At 36.2% G+C, this 15,326-nt stretch overlaps 1 protein-coding gene across 1 annotated transcript in view; it reads left to right on the top strand.

Annotated features, from left to right (window-relative positions):
• rxfp2l (relaxin family peptide receptor 2, like) overlaps positions 1 to 15,326 on the top strand; it is a 36,768-nt gene that overhangs the window by 18,922 nt on the left and 2,520 nt on the right. Inside the window, exons 5-15 of the mRNA XM_036523800.1 lie at positions 1,791 to 1,862; positions 3,209 to 3,280; positions 3,477 to 3,548; positions 4,738 to 4,809; positions 7,122 to 7,196; positions 7,546 to 7,617; positions 8,778 to 8,849; positions 9,513 to 9,584; positions 10,877 to 10,948; positions 14,746 to 14,817; positions 15,073 to 15,302. Of these exons, the coding sequence (XP_036379693.1) occupies positions 1,791 to 1,862; positions 3,209 to 3,280; positions 3,477 to 3,548; positions 4,738 to 4,809; positions 7,122 to 7,196; positions 7,546 to 7,617; positions 8,778 to 8,849; positions 9,513 to 9,584; positions 10,877 to 10,948; positions 14,746 to 14,817; positions 15,073 to 15,302 (953 nt within the window). The remainder of the gene's footprint in view (positions 1 to 1,790; positions 1,863 to 3,208; positions 3,281 to 3,476; positions 3,549 to 4,737; positions 4,810 to 7,121; positions 7,197 to 7,545; positions 7,618 to 8,777; positions 8,850 to 9,512; positions 9,585 to 10,876; positions 10,949 to 14,745; positions 14,818 to 15,072; positions 15,303 to 15,326) is intronic.

The raw sequence follows: 15,326 nt of genomic DNA, 5'->3' as shown, positions 1-15,326 counted from the left end.
GTGATAGTTCAATGAAGACATTGAGAGCATGCTGCTACACACAAAACTAGTGTAATTCATGTGGGAAAAGTTGCTTAAATCGTGAGCTCAAACTGTGGGCACGTTTTATGAATTCATCCGCACAAATGACTATTTTCTCATATTTTAATTGTGAGAAAACGTGCGCATTATATTAAATCTTTGCGCAAATAATTAAACGCATGTATGAATTACAACACTTGCACGGATTACTATTTTTGTTTTACTAATTAATTATTTTAAAAACATAGTTGTTGGACCCCAACTAAAATGAATGTTCTAAAATTACTGTAACATTTGACGTAAGGTATCTTGTTTGAGATAAAGACAATGTCCCAACATACCTTACATATTATACCCACAATCCTTCCCCGTAGGAACTTATATACAGTATATTGCACATGAGTGGTTTCATACTTAATGAATGTATCTAGCTCTCTGTTTGGAGACAGGCTAATGGCTGTATCGTAGATGTTTTACATATTGTAATATTGCTTTCATAGGCTAAAATGTAGCCTATGAAAGCAGTCAAGTGATGAGGGATTTGTGACATGTTTTGTGTATGTGTGTGTTCCAGTTCTGTATTGTCTCTTCTTGAGACAGAGTCAACCTATAAAGAGGCCTGTTGATACTACAAGGAACAGCCAAAAAGTGACTGTGGTTGCCATGTTATGCAAATGAATGTTACATGCTGCTATAAATGTATATACATTGTAGCCTTCTGGAAATCCAACAGGCAAACAAGGTATTTTTAGCCATGAGTTTCTGCAATTTTTAGGGTGGCTTTGGTGTCACACATAAAAGGGTGCCATATTTTACCTGCCACTCAAATGCCTTGTCCATCTTGGCTGATTTTCATTTCTGTGAGGTGTTGTTTATTTACTTACTTTAATTCATGGTTCAGGGTTTTTTTTTTACCCAGTACATTCCAATGTCTTTGCCAGTTAGAGTCACTTCGTAAGCACGGCACATTTTCCAGGATAACTGCATGTATTTAAATGGTAATGGCTCTATTTCACTATTGGCAAACATTTTTGATGGGGTTTCTCCATTATTCATGAGAGAGGCCACTAACAGGAATGTTGTCTTTTTAAAAATATTTCACCCACCAATATTCAATTTGATTTGAATATCGAGTCATGAATTTATCTGGAAGTATGGTCTATATCACCATTCCTATGGGATCGATGATGACAGAATCTACTTGTTTAAAATGATGGTTTACCTTGAAATTGCTGTGACATGTTTCTCAATGATGATCATATGGTGATTTGAAAATAACTTTCAAACATTAGTGCAAATTAGATGTAGTGGGCCTGCAAGAAGTATCACTGTGAGGTTAATTCAGCCTTTGAAGCTGGGTTTTTATTCCCATTGTATATCTTAGACCTTGACAATAGTGGTGTGGTGTTTTAATGGCATCTTTGTAGAAGGTTCTCTTCCTTTCTTCCATCAAAATGTGTTTTTTTTAGGATTTTTTTTCACATAAAATGGATATACCTTTGTAGATTTGAAATGTGTCTATGGCAAACGTGGGTGTAAATGTGTTAAGTACCTATCTCCACATGCCAAAGTGGTTTGTTCAGTTGCTTTAATTGCAGTTTATACTTTACTGTGTTATCTGGGAAATGAATATTATCACTCTTTTCTTTTTTGTACTGAAATTGTTTCAAACCTCTTGGAATTTCAGAGTAACACAGGAGAAAAGTCTGCTCATGTTTCTGTTTCTAACACATATGGCCGCTGAATGTGTGCTTTTCTCTCCCCATCAGTGAGTTGAACAGCAATCGGATAACATCTCTTCCACCCGATGTGTTCATCCGATATAGAAATCTGGAGAGACTGTGAGTGTGTCTATCTCCATTGTGTGTGTGTGTGTCACATCTGCGTTCCCAGTGTTTGTGACTCATGAGTGCTTGTTCCAAAAAGTAGTCACTTAATTCAAAACTGAAATTGAAATAAATGAATTAGGCATCAATACCAATGACACATTAATTGGCATAAGGGTCATTAGCTCCTTATCACCATGATGTCCCTTTAATATTGAAGCTAAAATTCCACTCACCCTGTACAAAAGTGACATTTGGGCTGTCAGGCCAGGTTGCTAAAACAGCTTTCAAGAAAACCAATTCTCTCAGTAACACTGGAAGTTCTTAGGAAAACATTCTAGCATCTGTGATGTTTCCCAAATAGGTTTATTGAGTGTGCTAAAAGCTTCAGTTAAATTTAAATTAAAGCTATACTCAAATTATAGTCTGTTCTGCTACCTTTGTCTCTGTGTTGATGGATCTCACTAATTTATTATTAGTACAGCTGTGATGTTGCCTGTGACATATCACAATGACATCCAACATTTTAATTGAACACCCATCTCATTGTTGATAAATGGCAAAATGCATTGGAGAAATTGACTTTTGGACAAACAATTTACCACATAGCATTTTCATTTTGTTAGCTGACAGGTGGATAAACATATGCACAAAACTATGATGGCTTCCCGTCGTCTGGAAATTGGCTTCAACCTATTCAACCATTGTTTGGAGATGGATGTTCAACTTGAGCAAGGATGCCAGTTGGAGAAAGTCTGGCGAGCAGAGTTACAACACAGCTTTATGATATGAGAGAAATTATAATAAGAAGAAAGGCTTGAACCTCTGCTTCTCAAATCCTTCCTTTCTTAAATAGACTTGATCACTATGAGAAATAAATACTGCAGTATAATTACCTGTAAGGCACTTAGCCACTGCATTGTGATGTTCTCAATGGATTTCAATGGGGATGAATAGATTTAATTTTTTATGAACTTAAAATTAATCCTCCAATACTGATCTGCTTCCAATGTATATTTCCTCCTTACACACTGTATGTTGTCAGAGGCGATTTGAATATATGCTAAAATTTCAATGCACTTGTCAAGTGAGCCATATATAAATGAAATTTCCTGTAGTGCACCAGTTTGCTCATTATGATTTTGTTATTCATAAAGGTATGAATAACATGTAATGTGAAGATGAAAGCACAGTCGGATTTGCACAAGTGCTGCTGAACAGAACATTACTTTCACTTGTTTCATGTGTGTGCTAAATGAGAAATCTGGCCAATTGTGTTCGCTTCTAAAGTTCAGTGCAGGGCTTCCTTTTTTTCATTTTTTCTTCTCTTTCTAACCATTTTCATGTCATTCTCTTTTCAGACACTTGCAAAATAACAGCATCAAAAGCATATCCTACCGGGCATTTTCAGGGCTTTATAAACTAAGAAAACTGTAAGTCCCAAATCATTGGTTCTTATAAATCTTAGAACATGTTAATCATTAGTCCTTCATTTGTAAAAGTCATGTATATTGTAGATGTATATTTGTAGAAGTGTAATTAATTTATATAAATGTCAACGTCTTCTCCATCTGATAACTTATCATTGACTTTCATGCTTGTCATCCTCTTATAATCTACTGTGATTAGATTCCTCAGCCAGAATCGGATTAACAAGCTGAAGTCTGGCATTTTCAGGGACCTTCAAAACCTCGAATGGCTGTAAGTCAGTTTATGTGATACTCCCTGTTCCTCTGACAACACCTTCACACAAGTGCCATTGTTGGCATATAATAAAGTGGGTAGTTGCTTTCAAGACACAATGAAAATAATAACTTAAGCATATATGTGGCATATATGTAATTTAATGCACATTGTAACCACTCACGAGTAGGCTACCTGGTGCTTGTCAGCACTTCAGCATTCAATAAGAGACAACAACATACTTATTAGATTTAATAATTGTAAAGTAAAACAGACTTCACATCATCAGAGTCCTTCACTGACACATTAATGCATTTCGACTGAACAGTGAACTCATCCCCTCTTTCAGAATCATTGTCTTTATAATTAGTGTCCTAAATTGCTCCTCTCTTTTCACCATGTAGGTAACCACACACAATAAGAGTGTGGTCTAAATGGTCTAATTTGTTGTCCTCTCAACAAATTAGTTATGTCCCTTTGTAACGATAATAATATCATTTTGGCATCATTTGCCATGCCACTGGAGAGTAAAGATGGTAAATTGAACATCATTTAAGTCACTAAAAACTGTTGCCTATTTTTCATATATAGACACCATCATGTACAATATAATATGTGATTCAGTAAGTGAACAACTTGAATGCAGCACTAATTTGTATGCCTTCATATATCTTACATATTCTTTGGCTTTCTTCTCATATCTTTAATTTTGTATTTTAAATATTTTACTGTGTTGAGTTCTTACCTCAGAAGAATGTTTACATTAATGCACTCTACAGAATATGTAGTTTAACTCTTTTTTCAATTTAAAACTTGAAAAATATGATTACAAGATAATAGTATTAGAAGAAGCCCATTGTGTGCTCCTCATCTAACTCAAGAGTAGTACTTTCTTCCCGCCTTGAAAGTGAGGAAAGTGTATGTGCGAGCAATGATAGGGAGATAATGATCTGAGACTTGGACAACACCCTAACCTGTCATTTCGAATGACCTCTGTGCTTATGTGTGTAATATGATTGATCTCCCCTGCACAGTGGCAAGTCTTCCCTGGAACATTTCTCTTCAAGCTCATAGGTCTTAATGCATTCTGAAAAGGTCCTTCTAAGTAAGCCTCAGCAGAGCTACATGTGAATGTACTAATTGTGTTGAATCGTAATTGCCCATCTTATACATGTTTGCATTGATAATTTAATCTGTTTTATTGTAGAATTCTGGATGAAAACAAAATAGTGACCATAAGACAGAAGTCGTTTGAAGGACTCAAATCTTTATTTTTCCTGTAAGTATGATGCTACAGTAATCCTTAATATGTGTCCAGATCCATTCCTGATGCAAGGTGTGTGTGTGTGTGTGTGTGTACGTGTGTGTGCGCGCGCGTGTGTGTGTGTTTTGGGGAAGGTGCCTTCTTAAAGTCCTTAAATATATTTCCAAAAACCCAATTGGAAATGATGCTATTTTTCAGCGAAAAAGCTTGTTGCTAAGACAGCCTGTTTCAACCATATGACCCGTAATTATCATTGCATGTAGTCTAATAATTTCAGCCCACATTTGATGAAGCGCTATCAACTTGCAAATGATGCACCTGTTACTGATTTGGTTTTGCTTCTTTCAGAACTGTTTTCAGATCAGTCAAGTCATTGAGCTTTAAAATCAACAAAACTATCATTTATTTATGGATTTATTCAATTTTAGTTTTCAGCTTTATTTTCTAATACCCTTCTGCAGACACAAATGTGTGTCAGACAACGCTTGAATTTAAATTGTATAACATACTGGGGATGTTGACAAATTGCAACAATACATTTCAATTAGAGTTATTCCAATAAGCATAGAACACATAATCAACTTTACTTGGCTGCAATACATAACACACTTGCAATCCCAGTGACACCAAAGGACTATTTCAAGGCTGTTTACATCACAGGCAACTTCTTGGCTTGCAAGTGTGCAGTGATTATTCTCAGCATTCAGAAAATATGCTGAAAGAAGTTCACACCATATCGAGAGGAAAATATCATCACATAACATCTGTCAATATAAACAGTAAGATTACTTACTGATTTTTATAGGACAATTGTTTTTCAAAAAGGGATATCATTGAGCTATTTATTTTGCTATACTTCATCAGTGGTAGAGTTAAATTTACATGGACTTTTCAAGGCCAATACCAACATTTCAGCCTGTAGGTTGAAAACAAAAGTTTTTTGTTTTTTTTTTTTATTTTTATTTTAAATTTAAGTCTTCATGGTCCCTCTGTTTACCTGAATTGCAGTCATTAATCATGCCTGCGCAGCATGTCTTTCTAAAGTTAGTTGTGTACGAGTCATACATAAGTGGCAGAACTTGCCTTTTTTATCCTTTGGCTATACAGAACCATCAACCGTCTGAGTGGTTTAGAGCTAACTTACCTGCAAATAGGAGGGAATGGGACCTAACTTATCCTGCACAAAATAAATATGATGCTCTCAATGTTATATTATATTGTATTATATTTGAATTAATTAGACTACATGCAATCACACCGTATGTATGACATTGACCTCAATTTTAAGGCTTTTGGAGAAGTTTTCTGATGTGGCTACCTCTTGTAGCAAATTACTAAACTGAACACGGTGAGGATGCATTTGATAGCTAACATTAACTATAGTCAGGGCTGTTTGCAAGGAAGTTGCCTGATAGAGTTGGCCTGCCAAGAACTTCTTGATGCCTTTATTAATGACCACCACTAGAGGATGCCAACACAAGTTTAATACATTTAAATGACAAAGGAAAATCTAACTTAGTGGACTTAACATACCTTCTCCACAAAACTGGTTCCGAATAGGCCATGGTAACATGATCCAAGTTGTCTGGCACAGCGGAGAGGACCACGATGGTGACACTAGAGGGAGTTCTTGGGAGCGCCCATTAAAAATACAGAAATATATATCAACAATGTTGGCCTCTTGCCTGAAAATACCAATATGCTGAAAAATACAAAAATCTGATATATCGACCTGGACAATATATCCAACTCTAATCAGGTGCATAGTAGTTATGCATAACTGCTACATAGTTGGATACATTTGTTGAGTATTTGTTTTGTCAATTGTCTAGATCACAGTGAAAAATATGTGTATAAAATATGTGAGCATATATCATATACACAGTTCACAAGGAACACACAGCTCTAAAAGCTATTCAGATATGTTAAGGTGGTACTTACATACTTTTTCTATTGCAAAACCTGGCTGTATTTATTCAATTACACCATTCCAAATGACAAACAAAAGACACACTAATATTTATGGAATAAAATCGCAGTTCTTGCTTGCAACTGTAGTAACCAGCTATAAGTATTTACAACCTGACATGAAAGTTCTGTCCAGAAAGAACCTTCTTAGCAGGTCTCTTAGTGTGTATGTGTCTGCGTGTGTGCATGTGTGTGTGTGTGTGTGTGTGTGTGTGTGTGTGTGTGTGTGTGTGTGTGTGTGTGCGCGCGCTTGTGCCCGCATTTGAGCAACTGTCTAAATTGAATAATTATGGTGGATTCATCAAAACATTCACAAAAGCATTGGTTAGGTATGCTAATGAAATTGAATTTGGCTTTAGGTCTCTGCTGAATAATTCACTTAGGCACATCCCACGGAAATCCTTCTGCCTGGAAATGCCAAGGTTAAACTGGCTGTGAGTAGCAAAAAAAGACCTCTGGAAACTGTAATATTGATTGGATATTGTGTATAACAATTGTTATGTGTATGGATGGTTTTATTTTCAATAAAGAAAGGAAAATGAGAAATAAAAAGTGAGAAAATGAAAATATTACAGATTATTGGAAAGGTGATCAATTGTATGCATGAAATATACATACATATATATATATATATATATATATATATTTATATATATATATATATATATATATATATATATATATTTTTTTTTTTAATTATGTATTTTTATATATCTGACTGACAAGTGTGCAATGTGATTGCCTGAGTGTACTTCATGCTACAAACTGCCAATGTCTTCACAGAGAAATGGAGGGCAACATCATCTCCTCATTACGTGGCTCCAGCTTTGAGGAATGCACTTCTCTGACAGTCCTGTGAGTGAATATATATATATATATATATATATATATATATAGTGAGCGATAAATGTCAAAGACAACATTCAGCAAAGTCTTTACATAGATACGCTGACATTAAGAAATAATATAAACACCTAATTGCTGTCTGAGGGGTCTGACAGTGCACTTGATAAAGTAGCATATAAGTTAAAATTTTAAATATTTAATCCTTAAATAATTTTTGCACATTGTTAAGCTTGTCACTCCACCGCCAGACTATTCTCCAATATTGAACATTTCAAACACATTTCAGTTGACTTCCACCGAAGGTACAATAGATGAGCCAAAACAAACTTCAAATGAAGTTGCAGTTTCTATCACAGACGATTACCTTGAGGACATTGTCTGTTGGTGACGATAATGACAAAACTCAAGAGAGAAGAATTCCAATTTCATGGCTGCTGTCAAAGTATTAGGAAATAATTAGCCTTTCAATGGAAAAAAAAATCATGTTTCAGCTGAGGTGAACTTCTTGTGAGTTCTTTGACAGAATTATTCAACCTACTGTTTTTCCCCAAACCTGTTGAATTACTGGTTACAAAATAGCATAGTGAGCGGTAACAGAATAGGTTAAAAGGATATGACTCACTCATTTACATTTCCCTACATTTTGATTTCTTATAATATAGAAATGAGAATAGAGAATAGAGAAATGCAAGTTCATGTTGGGTCTGCAATCCTTGACTTGTCATTGTAACATCTGTTAGCTCTCTATCCTGTTGCCAATTTGAGGAACCAACAAACATATGCCATAAAAGCATTCCTTCTCAGCCAGTATCTTTTGGATGCCATTTTGATGTCATGTCAAACATTACAAATTCTACATCCTTTCTTCACTGAATTCAATGGTTACTTTCAAACCACTGGTGTGAGGTGTCTCACCGAAACCTAAAACAAAATGAGAATACAGGGTGTGCTGTTTCTGGATTGTTACTTTGACAAGGGTAGCCCCACTTTTTGTTTACACATGTACCTGCATTTCTCATTACTCTGTTCAGACCTGAATTTTCTATGGACACTGTAAAAGCTTTTATTTGAAAGCTGAGACACAAAAAGAATAGCTTCCAAAAGTTCTGCAATCATACATGCATTAGAGAAAAATGAAATGGTGGTCAAATGTTTCCTTCTTATTTCAGAGCACTACGCAGAAACCAAATACAATCAATTGAGGAGGGAACATTTTCTGCAATGCGGAGGCTAATAGACCTGTGAGTCCAGTCTTGTTTCACTGTCTGGTTCGAGCTGCAACTTATTTTGATATTGAGCTTTAGGATATAGATGTGCCCATTGCACAATACCTCTATGCCTTCTATACTGGATAAATAAAGTGCATATCTCCACTGTTTAGACATATTCAGACAGAAATTAATGAAGTGTTTATTGTGCATATAAAATACATTCATTTAGACAGCATGGAGAACTGAAACCTCAATTAGACCTTTGTAATGAAAGGCTTGATAACCTTGAGACACGTCACACATGTACTTTTTATTTGAACATACTCAAATAGGCTATTTGAAGCATGTGCTCTAGACACAGTTACAGATACAGATACAGTGAAGCATGTGCTCTAGATACAGTTTACATACAGTTTGGACTGTTTACCATGGGAGTTATGAATGTATATTTTCATTTCAAGAAACAACATTGATATAATCAAACACATTTATTGGTTTCTTTTCATATCACCCATCATTTAAAGTGTATTATAGTGAATTGCAGGGCAGTACTGGTATTTTCTCTTGCTCAAGATGTAATCCAAAACATGTGATAGAGTATGCATGACTCCATGGATTCAGTTTTACCTTTTAGTGTTCTTATCTGTGTTGTATCTTGTGACATAAAAAGTATTAATCTAACTTTCGTTCCAGGGACTTGTCTGTAAATAGAATGAAGGAATTGCCCCCATCTTTATTTAAAAATCTACAAAATCTAAAGCAACTGTAAGTATTGTTCATTCCAATGGAATTCCAATGAAATGCAGTGTATGGCATTTGAAGCCAGCTGTATTGAAAGACTTGAAAGCATTTTCTATTTTGTCATCATTCTTACAGAAAGCATAGTTTTCACACATGTAAACATTGATACTGTACCATTGTGAAATACACAAGCAGTTACATCATTTTTATCTGTTTGGATATGATTTGCTGAAATTCAGTATGCACAGAAGATGCAATGTTGCACTGCTGCACTCCACACTGTAGCTTCATCCATGTTTTTCTTCCAGCAAAGGGGGAGTTAAATACAGTCTGCTGTTCATCGTCAACTAGTTTTAAAATGGCATTGACTGTGATTTCCGATGCAATTTAATCCAAACACACAGCTATGGGGTACTAGTGTTGAGCGCCACATAAGCCATTACAAATTTACATGACTGATGTACGCAAGCGTACTGCTCGCTGCATTGGTTTTGATCTGGCCACAGGTCTCACATGACCCTAATCCGTTTGCTTTATTTACTCCAGGAAACTCAAAAATTCCCTGCAGCTCAGAGTTTATTGCCACATTTCCTCTCTTCATTTTGTCCTCCTCCCAGGATAGTTGAAAAGTACGGGACAACAAGCAACAAACACATTTGGGGATAAGTTTGTTTTTGAGAAATCAGCCATTGTATCAGTCAGCTGTCTAATTTCATTTTTATAGGACTCAAAGTCAACTCAATATTGAGAGAATGTTCACATTGTCATCCAGATACTGTGCTTCTAGGCTACAGTGCTTTCATTTTTAATAAAATTGCTTGTCTTTTATGATGGAGAGAATGATTGTCATAGCATACAGGGGCTCACAATATGTATAAGGTTACGTACTGCATATTTGCACAGGTGAGGTCATATAGGTCAACCCTGGATCCCATGCAATTTAGAGTAAAAGGACAACAATCAGCAGAAATAACTCGCAAAACATTATCAGCAATAATTTGCTAAATAACACCTCACGTTGTCACATAGATGTACATCTGAATTTTCTCAAGGCCTCCTCAATTTTTTGTCAAATACAGTGCTGTATTTGTGTTTTGTACAAGGAAAGTAGAGCACGCTTTGTGTGAAAACAGTGTGCAAAGGCTTGAACTGCATGCATCACTGTGAAGCATTGCATTGAAAATATGCATTTCGCTGACTTGTTGCTAATTACTCATGTGATGCTCACTTCATAAATGGAAATTTCCTGCACTATGGATCAGAGTGATGTAATATACCCCAGTTTTGTTTGGTATTGAATGTTACCTTTTTTTTAGGAACATCTCAAATAACCCAATGACTTACATCCCCGATGATCAGTTTGACAGCTTTGTCAATTTGCAGTCACTGTAAGTAATCTGTGTTTGTTTCATAAGTGGGTTGCATGCTGGAATAAGTTACTGTACAATGATTGCCCCTCTTACCTTATTGCATTTACTACAGTTCAGGCTTAAATGAAACACTTAAAAGCAATATGAATACAGAGGGATGAGAGAATCTAAAACAATTCATTACATTCTAATGAGCTGACACATGTAAGTGTGAGGGCTCCAGTATCCCTTACTCTACAGTGCTGGGTTAAACTAATTTAAAACAATATCAGGAACACATATTCTCTGAAATTCATGAATTCAGGGTATTGTGATACAGTGTGGAAGGCTTTTTTCCAGTCTGAGCAACCATGCAATGTGTTCATTCACTTTCTTTTTGAAAATACTTTCATTATTCTTTCATGACACAGACAAAATGTAGCCATGCTTCTTAATGTGGTAATTATGATATTATGATATTTTGATATCTGTCTTGGGTGATATGAAATGTAATGCTATTTTGTTTAAACATGTCTTGTACCTAACTATAGTATTTAGTATTGTTACAGTAGTAGTATTAACCTCTGTCTTGATGTTAATCTCTATGGAGTGGTGTCTTTTGTGGATGAGGGAAAGATCCACTTGGTTTTCATAATGCCTTAAGGCTATGTTTCTACTGAATTGAAAAAAGGATTGTTTCTACTTGGTACAACCGGTATCAACTTTGAAGCTGGTACCCGCTGGCTCAGCAAAGCGGCTCCCGGAAACTGGCAAAAAAGAGTGACCCTCAGTGTGTTTTGCAAAAGTGAAGTTCACAGCTTTCCTGGTGTTGTCTTTTTAAGAATACAGGGTTCAAAGATGACCCAGTCTGTCATGAAATTCACCTGTTCAGTAGAAGGAAAACTTTGTGATTTTTCTTGCTCCCTAAAGAGTTCAATAAAAATTGGTAGTGCTCGTGTAGCTGGGTAGCACGCCAAGCAGGGTGCAGTTGGCAACACCTACAGAAAGTTTAAATGAAGCTCTGGGATAGCTTGCGGTACAGTGGTAAAAACTGGATGATAGAGAAGGATTAAAGTATTAAAGGGCATGTTAACATTTTCAGACTGCTTTTTTTTTGCTCATAAATGGCTTGATCAGCAAGTCGCGGATTGACGCCCACAGCCTGGGTCTAGAGCAGGCTATCTCATCTGCCTGAGATCCCACAGCAGCAGAACATATTTAGTTTGATTCATGTGTTCCTTTTAATTTAGCTGGTTTTCCATGGAAATTGTTTTTGACATGGAAACAGGGATGTTGAAAAGCTTTCTTGAAAACACCACTTTTACGACAGCACACCACTCCACAGCAGTCCAACTTATATCTTTTAACACCACAATATGCAGTAGTGTAGCATAGTGGGGCAGCAGTGTAATATAGTGGTTTCGGAGCAGGACTCGCAACTGGTTTGATTTCCAGCTGGGGCATTGCTGTTCTACCCTTGGGCAAGGTACTTAACCCACAATTGTCTCAGCAAATATCTAGCTATATAAATGGATGACATTGTAAGTTGCTCTGGGTAAGAACGTCTGCTAAATGCCAATAATGTAATCTAATGTAGAGGACCAGCATAAGTTTCTTCCACAGCTTTAAGCTGTAATGTGCCCAAATTATCTCAGGAGGAACTTCCCTTCTTCAGTTGTACCCAGCAGTACACAACTGAGCAAGCCAAACAACATCATTAAATGGTGAGAGACAACAGGATCTGAATGCCTGTCATGGTTATTAAATACATAAACATGTACTTAAATGAAACTGTGCAACAATCGTATGAAAATACAGAATACAACTGTCCAGTTACATTTAAAATGTGAATTTATTTTAAATGAAGCATAACATTACTGCAACTTTGTGATAAGATTATACATTTCCTGACACATCTCTGTAAATGTTGTTAGAATGTCACAAAGTTGTCCAAAGGTTACATTGGTACAAAATAAATCACTGCCTTGCTGTAATATTGTGAAAAGTGACAGGCATGTCCAAACACTTGTCCCAAAAGTTGTTATTATACTGTCACATCGTCATCACATTATACTGGTTCTGATCGTGCTACGACCTTACATAGCCTTGTGACAGTGTAGTGTGCTAGCTGGATATAGCATTATAGCAAGGTTGGCAGCATTTTGCATAAACAAGCATACACTGCCAATGTTTAAATAATATCAGTGATGGCAAAGTCAGTGTTTAAATGATGCAGTGTGGACTGTGGTATTTTTTGTCTGTTATCCCTGTTCTCAACAATATTCAAATTCCATCACTTTAAAGGAGTGCATTTAGCATAATATACTTATATCGGTAGATTTATGTCATTTTGGATATTGTCACAACTTTAAAATAATCTTTTATTGCGCCACGTTGTTCTGCTGCTAAACAAAATATTCAATGTATCATAAATTATTCATTATGTTCCTGCAAGCTGCGTTTCCGTGAGTTGATTATCTCATTCAAACTCATTCAAACCTCTGTAAATGCATCTGGCAAGTTAGTGAAAGATTTCAAAAGGTGCCAAGCGAATAAAATCATTATGTAAGTCTGTTGGAATGGAGATTTCTCATTAGAATGTGTGAATATCTTTCAACTGTTGTTTCTACCTAATAACATGCTTTTTAACCAAACCTTTTTAAACTGCTTCATCAGCAGTATAGTACATGTCCAGGATCAATACAGATACAGAATGGTCTGCTGAGGATATTTCAACATTGGATTTTGTCAAAGCATGCATTTATTACTTGTATTTCCCTTTATCATTCACTTTCACATTCAGCTCTTAATTTTTCTCAGGTCTGTTTGCTAATTTTGAAGCGATGTCTCAATTGCAGTACCAGTAAAAGGTTTGGACACACCTACTCATAGAAGGGTTTTTCTTTATTTAAACAATTTCAACAAATTAGTATTTCCCACAAACATGTCAAAACTATTAATAACACAAATGGAATTATTATGTCATAAAAAAGTGTTAAACAATCAAAACTATCTTATATATTTTAGATTCTTTAAACTACAAAAAATACTTTTTTAAATATTTGAAATTCATACATAGGCATCAACTTCACTTTTTTATATTTGTCTAAGAAACAAATTTAAGCATAAGTCCTTACATCAAAATGTCTTTGAATGCATGTTTCCCATTATCTTAATAAAGTGTGTCCAAACTTTTGACTGGGACTGTATTCATCTGTTTTTGGTTTGTGTTCTGTATCAAGTTTACATATGAGAACTTGGCATAAGGCATAAGATTTAACTTTTTGTCTGCAGTCTCTAGAGCTTGTAAAATGCAGATTTTGGAGCGATTTGGAGTGATAGTTCCAGCTCCAGACCAAGACCAAGCTCTCCTGAAACTGGCTTGGTTCCTCACGTTCATCATCTTATTTTGAAGATCTGATACTGTTTGTATGCTTGCTCTTATCTGTGCTTTTCAAGTTATTTTTAATTTGTTAAGGCCATTATTGGGCAAAAGGATTCTAAAATGAATTAGCCTAAAATGAAACATATAGGGATATGTCAGCACAGATTTATTCTGAATACACCAAAGCAAGTTCCAGTAAGCTCCTGTTGCCATATTAAATTTACAGGAGTACAGGACGTACTGGAAACTCAAAATGGTACAAATGGTGCAGATGCAGTTGTTTGACAGAACAGGAAGTAACCTGTAGCAAGTAAAATGCCTGCCTTATTTTTCATAGTGCACTCTGTGATATAATGTTTGGAGGAGCCATACATCCCATCATCCACTGATTTGACAATGAGTCTCAGAACCTTTCAAGCAATTCTAAAACAATCTGTTTGCTTCCTCTCAGGGGCATGGAAGATATAGAAATCCCAAATATCAGCATCCGGATGTTTCGTTCCCTCAGCAATCTCTCCCACATGTGAGTCTGGAAATGCACTGTGTGCAGCATTTCCCTAGATAATACTGTTCCAACCCAATACAGTACAGAGTCTATTGATAACATATTGTTTGCTTCATCGAGAGTTGGCCCACCTTCCTCTGCTTAATGCGTTCAGCAATGTATTTTACCCCCAACCAGACATGCAAGTAAATGACCTAGTGGCAGTATTTTTGTTGACAGGCGTTCCATCCATGTAAGTAAGTGAAATGTGGCTGTCTTTTCTGACCTGCTTAGATATTTCAAAAAGTTTGAGTACTGTGGCTATTCTCCCAATGTGCGGAGCTGCAAGCCCAACACAGACGGGATCTCCTCCTTCGAGAACCTGCTGGCCAACATAATCCTTCGTGTCTTCGTGTGGGTGGTGGCCTTCATCATCTGCTTCGGCAACGTCTTCGTCATCTGCCTCCGCTCATGCATCGCATCCGAGAACCGGCACCACACCATGGCCATCAAGTCGCTGTGCTGTGAGTACAACAAAATCTCTTCCA

Source organism: Megalops cyprinoides, chromosome 3 (genome assembly GCF_013368585.1).
Source record: "Megalops cyprinoides isolate fMegCyp1 chromosome 3, fMegCyp1.pri, whole genome shotgun sequence".
In the NCBI taxonomy this organism is placed as follows: domain Eukaryota; kingdom Metazoa; phylum Chordata; class Actinopteri; order Elopiformes; family Megalopidae; genus Megalops; species Megalops cyprinoides.
This window is presented reverse-complemented; position numbering and strand designations above follow the sequence as displayed.